The following is an 8927-nucleotide window of genomic DNA, read 5'->3' as shown; positions in this document are numbered from 1 at the left end:
TCAAGTATAATGTAACATAAAGAGGGGAAAATTGTTGGCTTTGATAACCCAGGCCATACTCGTCACATGAATAAAACTGAGGAGAGAGAAAGATTACAACAACAATTTATAGAGAAATTCACAAACTGACAATGGATCAACATCACTATATTTGACAAATATAGATCAAGGATGGACCCAGTATCACATTCCTTAGAAATTTGAGTTAGTAGTTTTGGTATCCCAGACCACACTTGAAGATGACAAGTGAAACTAGAGGAAGTCAACCCTCGAAGGGAACTGAAAAGGAGGTCTTGTGCAACAACATCAAAGTGATTACTGAATGTGAACGTAAGAACAAACATCCCTATGGCGTATTTACACACAACCCTTAAGGATGATCTCATACTTTGCATGACGAATATCACGTGGTAGAGGACAAATTGTCATGGCCACGGACTACCGAAAAGTACAAGAAATCCTTTAGAGTTATGTCTATACAGAGAGATATTTACAAGTGGCGGGGGATGCCCCTTGCGATGTGCAAACTCAAGCGTAGTACTTTCTCAAGTACTGCCCATTAATGACAGGCATGGGATGAATGCCATTCGCATTAACTAGCAAATAAGATCCACCCTCATATACTAGCTCTACAACGAATGGGCTTTCCCAAATGGGCTCAAATTTACCACCTCAACGACGACGCGAGATGATAGGCCTACGCAAGACAAGGACTAATTCCCCGACCTGAAAAGCACGGGGTCGGACAAGGCAATCATGTGCCTGGGCCATATGGGCCTGGACAACTTAAGGTTCTGATAAGCTTGTAAACGAAGCTCTTCTAAACCATCAAGCTCTTCCAAGCGGAGTCGGGCATTATCTTCATGAGAAAGATTATGACTAATTACTACACGTAACGAAGGGAGCTCGACCTCAAGTGGGAGGACGGCTTCAACCCCAAAAGCTAAAGCATATGGTGTACACTGAGTAAGAGTATGATATGTAGTCCTATAAGCCCATAATGCTTCAAGCAATTTTTCGTACCATTCTCTTTTATTTTCCACAAGTATCTTTCTTCTTAATTGGACTAAGGTCTTATTGAATCCTTCAGCCAAACCATTAGCCCTAGGATAGTAAATCGAGGAGTACCTCCAATTTTTGTTATGGCAGAGAGCAAATATAGCAATTTTAGTGCTTCTAAAAGACGGACTATTATTCGAAATTATACGGCACGGAACACCAAAACAGTAGACAACATGATCGCGAAAGAAACGCATCACATCTTCTGATTTAACTTCCTTAAGCGGGATAGCTTCTGTCCACTTAGAGAAGTAATCAGTAGCAGCCAGAATAAACCTATGACCCTTAGAGGAAGGAGGGTCAATAGGACCCACTACCTCTGTGCCCCAACTCTCAAAAGGCCAAGAAGACACAATGGGGTGCAACGGATTAGGAGGTTGGTGAATAATAGTATTATGAATCTAACACTGGTGGCACTTCCTAGCGTGCTCCATTCAATCACGGATCATGGTCAGCCAGTAATAACCAAGGCGTTTAATTCTGACCTTCATCTTAGGTCCGGACTGATGAGCACCACAAAATCCCTCATGTACTTCACCCATGAACTTACAAGCCTCCTCGTTGTTAAGGCAACGCAACCACATCAGGTCAAAAGAGCGTCAGTACAGGGTTTCATTCATGTAGGAAAATGACAAGGCTCTCTTTCTAATCTGAGTGGCAAGAGAGCGGTCATCCGGAAGCTTACCACGCTTCAAGTACTCAACAAAGGGGACTCTCCAATCTGACTCTTCCTCAACAACAAACACTGCGAGGGGATGATCGGAAGAAGACAAGTCCGCGGGGCACAAGGTTAGTCGATACTGGACAACAATCGATACCGAATTTCCAGTCGGATCAACCAACTCCTTAGCAAGTTTAGCTAGTGCATCCGCTCTACCATTCTCAGATCGAGAGACTCTAACTAAAGTTATTTCAGGGATCAAACATAAAAGCTCCATTGTCCTATCGTGATAAGGCAAGATCTCAGGTTTGAGAACTTTGAAAATTCCAGCCACTTGATTAATGATTAGTTGGGAATCTCCGAAGATCTTCACCCGCACAATGCTCATCTGAATGACCAACTCAAGTCCTACAATCAAGGCTTCGTACTCAGGTTCATTATTAGTACGAGGTTCAGAAAGGCTGTAGGAGTAACGAAGGGTGTAGCCTTCAGGAGACACAAAAACTAGCCCCAAACCTACCATAACTATAGGAGTCTCATAAGGTCATAGTGATTTGATGGAAGAGGCTCCATCAAAGTAAAACTCCTAAGTAGGGAACTCCTGCTCTTCCACACTCATGACTAATTCATCGGGCAAATCGTCATTAAGTGGGGAATCTGCAGGGATCGGGTGAGAGGTAAGAAAGTCAGCTAGAGCCTGTCCTTTTACGGCCCGCTGAGGGACAAAGGTAATGTCAAACTGCAGTAAAATCATGGACCAACGTGCTAGACGACCTGACAAAGTCGGATGGTTCATCAGGTACCGCAAAGAGTTGACTCGAGAAATCAAACTGATCTTGTGTGAGAGCATATAATGTCTAAGCTTCTGCACAGCAAAGATCAAAGCCAAACACTGCTTTTCCATTGCTGGGTATTTTAGCTCTACAAGAATTAACCGTCTGCTAAGATAGTACAAGGCATTCTCTTTGCCTTCTTCATTTTCTTGAGCTAAAAGTGCACCAAGTGACTCATCCAAAGCCATAGTGTAGAGGATCAACGGTCTGGCAGAGATGGGTGCAGCTAACACTGGGGGATTCGTCAGATAGCGCTTTATGCTCTCAAAGGCCTCCTGACAATTCTTATCCCAATGGAAACGGGCATCCTTCTTTGCTAAAGCAGCAAAGGTATGACATCTACCGGCAAGATTGGAGATAAATCTCCGCAAAAAAGCAAGCTTACCCTGAAAAGACCTCAACTGGGAAAGACTCCTTGGGGGTTTCAAGTCCACTATGGCCTTGATCATGGAGGGATCAATCTCAATGCCACGGTAGCGAACAATAAAACTAAGAAACTTCCCCGCATTGACACCAAATACGCACTTTAGGGGATTCATCTTCAAATCATGCTTTCTCAAGCGCTCAAAAATGATTTGTAGGTCTCGGAGGTGATCACTACGGATCTTGCTTTTGACCACCTAATCATCGACATAGCATTCAACTTGCTCATGAATCAATTCATCAAAAATGATAGTCATGGCATTTTGATAGGTGGCTCCGGCGTTCTTGAGGCAAAAGGGCATCACCTTGTAACAAAACACACCTATAGGGGGTGCGAAAGGCAGTGAATTTCTCATCTTTAGGGGTCATCTTAATCTGATTATAACCAGATGAACCATCCATGAAGGAGAAAATGCTATGGGACAAAGCAATATCAACCATGAGTTCAGGGATAGGAAGAGGAAAATCATCCTTAGGACATGCCTTATTCAAATCACGGAAGTCTGTACAGACACGGATCTGACCACTCTTCTTCCGGACTGGAACAACATTAGCAAGCCAAGTGGGATACTTCTCTTCACAAATGAAACCAGCTTCTATAAGCTTCTTAGTCTCAGTAATCACTTGTTGTTCAATTTCTAACCTCATCCGATGATGTGACTGCTTGATAGGGACTGCATCAGGACTAATAGCTAACTTATGGACTACTATATCTAGATCTAGACCGGGCATCTCTGTGTAGTTTCAGGCAAAGCAATCTTTAAACTCAAAAATGAGTGCAACATACTCTTGAGCCTCTTATTCGGACAGCAAAGCACTATGGAAGATAGGCCGAGGATCCGATTCAGTGTCCAAATTGATCTAACACAACTCATTTATGGCAGAGCTGGCGCCAACTTCAAATTCACGTGGAGCTTCAAGGACCCTGTCCTCATTCTCTTCCGGGTTTTTATCGTCAGAGATGGAAATGATTGGATAAGAATGAGATACAACTCGTATGTTGGCGGAAGGGAACTGATTCTCTTGAGAATAGCCTATACCCTGCCCAGTTTGAGAAAAATCAATTTGCTAAATACGAGCCTACTGCTGGGCCTGTCTACCTGACCAAGTCGAAGGGATAATACCTCGCTCAACAAAGTTATCCACAGCAGGGGAAAAGTATCGGGGAACTGGCATGATCTCATCATCCACAGTGGTTTCCACAGGATTCTGTATGTCAGTACTCTGTGGGACACCTACACTATGGAACAACGATGTATGCCAAGCAGATTGTGGTCTCACATAGAGAGTGCGCAGCTCTTGTACAGAGTGTCTATCTAAGAGTAGTGCACCACAAACACTGGTGGAAGGTGTAGGGGAAGATTGAGGAGGAGACTCCTCAATTCTCATCTCGTACATCTGGCGAGAAAGGGATTATTGACTAGTAGTCTGACGTCCAACATCTGCGTCGTCATCTGAATCACTATCAACAACTAGACCACCTTGAGGTATCAAACTCCTATGGAATGTGGGATAGGAATTATGATCTACAATAAAGGCGGGCAATGGAACTGAATGACGAGGAACATCGATCATCTCATCATCAGAGTCAGACTCAACAGTCAAAGGGGAAGTGTAAAGCTGCGAGGGAGGAGGAATTTGAGTATCAAAGTTCCTCGGAGGGCGAACTGACTCTCTACCTCAACCTCTATCACGCAATCCCCTACCTCTACTAGGGGGAACATCGCGTCTGACTACAAACCATAAAGATTCATCAAGGTCTGTAGTGGAAACATCTGCCCCAATCCTAACCTATGATGGACCCTATGCTAGTGGCTGTATAGGACCCTGTGCAAGTGACTGCATAGGACCCTATACAACACTAGTAGGTATCACTGGTGACTGGGCAGTGGGAGGTCTACGAGCTTTTTGAGGCATGTAATGCTCGGCATCATCATAGATAGAAATCTCATACACGGTAAAGGGTTGAGTATCTCCAGGAATGGAAAACTTTACATCATTCCTCATATACTTCATGCACTGGTGTAGTGTAGAGGGCACCATTCCGTACTCATGAATTCAAGGCCTTCCTAAGAGAGCCTTGTATAAGGTATCTTCCTCAATAACATGAAACTTTGCCTTAGTCAAAAGATCTCCAAAACGCAAAGGCAAAGTGATGGAACCTAGAGCCCGCTGACGTTGATCATTAAAACCCTTCAGCATAATCTTATCTGAAGTTAGTTTCAAATGTCCAAGGGAGAGGCTCTGCAGGGTGGCATGATTAAGGATATTAACTGAAGCTCCTTGGTCAATGAGGACCCTGTTCAACTCATAACCATTTACTTCAGTGATGACGTACAAGGGACGGTTGTGATCAGGAGTCCCTAAAAGAAGATCCTGGTCTGAAAAGGTAATGCATTGCATCTCTCTCAAATAGTATGCATCCTTAACTGACTTAGTGGCAAAAAAGGCTTGATAAGATTCTGGTTAAAGTAAAGCTTTCACCAAAATCTCTCTCAAGTCGGAAGACATCATAAGTGCATCATAGACACTAAGAAGGGAAGGGATCTTTCTCAAATGAGCCAACACATTATAATCAACATCCAATTGAGAGCCTTTTCCCTTCTCCTTAGCCTGTGCTTGAGGAGGAGGGATAGGATCATCCTGTTGGGTAATGATGTTTCTATCTTTTTCTTTATTATTCTTAGCCATCTTGGGTGGAAGGACCTTACCTGAACGCAATTATATCTCTCATATTGAGTCAGACTCAATAGAGGACTCATTTGATTCAGGTGACATGGCTTGTGTTGGTTCAGCAAAAAGTGACTGAGGAGTGTTCTCGGATTCATCTCCGAAATTAATGTAACAACCTCCTTTAGGAATAGCGAATACAGGCTCTTCCTCACACTCAAACTCTTCTCTATAAGAAAGACCATCATCATTATTTTCAGAAATAAATAAAACATGAGAAGAATGAGTGCTAGAAAAGGTAGCACAAGAAGGAACAAGAGACCAAAAGTAGCCATAATCATTTTCTTCCATTAATTCATCATCAGTTGAAGGGAGAATAAAATCCTTCAGCATAAGTGCTGGAAGAGATCCTGTCTTTCCCTCAGAAGTTACAATAAATTTCTCTCTTTGATACATCTTTCTAGTACAAGTAGAAGTAGAAGAAACGTGCTCAGTAGGCACTACAACAGAAGAAGAAAAAGAAACTGGCAAAGAAACTGGGCTGGCAACTATCGACTTGGCCTGTGGGAGCCTCCTCTCAACTGCCTCTGAACTCTGAACTGCCCGTCTGATCATACCCCTTGTCTTGCGAGAGAGTGCAAGCTGCCACTCCTCTCCACAACTAAGAGGTGCTCTACTATCACTGCTCTGAACACCACACTAACTGTCACACTGACTAGAGCTAGTAATCATCTGAACAACTTGAGCAACCTTGCCCCGAGGATGTACCAAATCACTATCCTGCAAGTGAATCTCACAACTAGCCATAAGGCTCTCCACCCTATCCTTGAACACATAACAATCTTCAATCACATGACCAATATGCTTATGAAATGGACAATATAAAGAATGCTCTGTTTGTCCTTCATCTTCTACTCTTTTGTTGGGTGGAAATGTCAAAATATTTTTCTTAATCAAAAACTTGAAAATCTTGTTTACACTCTCCCTTTTAAGGGGTACTCTTTGCTAAGCTTCTCTTATAAGTACTATTGGTTTTCTGGAGTTCTATAAGAGGGCCTAGGCTGCTGACTCTGTGGTCGTGGCTGAAACTGACCAGGAGGCTGTACTGGTGGTGGTAACTGAGGTCGGGGCTGGAATTGAGGTCGAGGTGGTGGTGGATGCTATGGTACTGAACTAACCATGGGCCTCTTTCCCCTATCATGAGCATCTGAAGTAATGCACCTCCCCCTTCATAGGAGGTGGTACCCTGAAAAACTCCAAACGCTGAGGTCTACGAATGGGTTGACTCTCAACCTTAGGAGGGACTGCACTTGGTATGCTGTCCTACAGGCTAGTGACTTTGGTTAACAACTTCTGAAAGGTTCGAATGCTAAAACCCTTCAGGTACGGAGCGATATGATCATCTATGTTCTTCAACAGAATCTCAACTGCATGTTGCACTTGCAGTTGAGGTTCGCACTGAAGACTAAGGTTTCTCCACCTAACTATATAGTTAGGTAGAGACTCGTGGGGGCGCTGCCTGGTCACTACCAACTCACCAACAATCACTCTATGCTCTGTACTAATTAACATCTGCACAAATAACTGCTCTATCTCAGCAAAAGTGTGAACTGAATCGTTAGGGAGATCGCCATACCACTCAAATGCCACTCCCCCTAAACTACTGACAAACAGTCTCAACATTAAAGCATCGTTTCCTCCAATATTACAACATATGGCACGAACTGAGCCACATGTTATTTTGGGTTTCCAAACCCATCAAATATTCAAAAACGGGGAGGAACAAAACCAGCGGGGTAAGGCTCCCGCTCGTACTCTACCGGGTAGGGATGACCTCTACTAACAGAATCTCTAGACTTTTTAGAAGCAATAGCCTAGTCAACCCTCTTTGCAATCATGTCCAAAATCTGAACTAGTGACAACTGTACTGACTGGCTCTGGACTGACACACTCAACGGTACTGCTGGTGGAGACATCAGAACTGTCCTCTGAACTTTATCAACTCTAACAGGCTCTGGGGCTGGCGACTGTGGTACTGCTGGCTCGTCTTTGGATGTAGTAGGAGTAACTACATCCATGATATGGGGTGTAGCCCTCAACACCGTCAACTGGGCGGTCATCGCCGCCATGGCTCTAGCCATCTGAGTCTGTAATTACAAAACTGTAACATCCGTGTATACTAAATGGGGAGGTCCACCCGGTGCTGAGGTGGAAGGTACATCGGCCTCCCCTTGTTCCTCCAAATCATCGTACTGCTCATACTGCTCATCTGATGTGCCTCGCCTCGTGACAATACAAACATGATGAATGGGAATATCTTCATCTAACTCTCCTTCGAGTAAGTCCTCATCGGAGGTCTGATGAAGAGCATCGATGTACGGACCTAGAGGAGAAGAAATCCTAAGGGGAGTAGGAACAACAACTGGCTCCACTCGAGCCCGAGTACTATCCTCAACATCAATTGTATCACGACTCATCTGAACTGGTGCTGATCCTGAAGGGGCTATGTCAACTCTACGAATCGTACCAACAGTCTGCTCTGTTTCGACAGGCTCATCCACCTATCGACGTCTCCAAACCCATCTGCTACGACGGGACCCGATAGGAACATCTGATTGAGTGGAGGCGGGAACGACAACTAAACTAAGCTGGGGTCAGACAGGCTCCGACTGTGGGCAACGTCCATGACGGCGAGGGCATCGTCCAATAGTATGGGCACCTGCCTGAGGTCTAACAGTGGGAACAACTCTAGTCTGTTATCGTGGTGGCTGTCCTCTCTGCCACTGGTAACTCTGTCTAGCTGACTGCCGCTGTAACTGAGCGTGCACCTGAGAGATCTGGTGGAGTAACCTCTCCTCGCTAACAAGACCTCTACCGCATGCTGAACGGATAATGCCTCGGATCCTTTAAGTGAGGGTCCTAGCAACAGTATCCCTGGGGACTCGAGCGTGAGGAAGAGTAGTGGGGACAGGAGGGGCTGCCATAATGTGAACAGCGTCCTCCTCGTCACCACTATTACTAGCGGTGAAAAGCGTCCTCCCTGAACTACGTCGATCTCAGGGGTGACTACAACATCAGAAACTGGGGTAACTACTCATCGATGTGGCTCCCGCTGTAAGGGAACCATCCTCTACTGAACCGGCTCCTGCTGAGCCACAGAATCTGCCATCCACTGAACTACTGCATCGGATGCTGCTAAGCGCAATCTCCTGTTCTTATTTCTCCTAGCCCTTCTCCCAAGGCCGGAGGTGGAGGAAGAAGCTACCTCAGTACCCATAGAC

The 8927-nt window shown here is 44.8% G+C and overlaps 1 protein-coding gene across 1 annotated transcript; it reads right to left on the bottom strand.

Moving 5' to 3' along the window:
- Nucleotides 1-713: 713 nt before the first annotated feature.
- Nucleotides 714-1643, bottom strand: LOC110095352. The gene is made up of 2 exons (XM_020820859.2): nucleotides 1502-1643; nucleotides 714-1378 (listed from the first exon to the last, which is right to left on the bottom strand). Exons 1-2 carry the CDS (start codon nucleotides 1641-1643, stop codon nucleotides 714-716), a joined length of 807 nt encoding a protein of 268 aa, XP_020676518.2.
- Between the last annotated feature and the right edge of the window lie 7284 nt (nucleotides 1644-8927).

The sequence above is a fragment of the Dendrobium catenatum genome, unplaced genomic scaffold (genome assembly GCF_001605985.2).
Source record: "Dendrobium catenatum unplaced genomic scaffold, ASM160598v2 fragScaff_scaffold_946, whole genome shotgun sequence".
Classification (NCBI taxonomy): domain Eukaryota; kingdom Viridiplantae; phylum Streptophyta; class Magnoliopsida; order Asparagales; family Orchidaceae; genus Dendrobium; species Dendrobium catenatum.
Note: the sequence above shows the minus strand (reverse complement) of the source record. Positions and strands in the feature narration are given on the sequence as shown.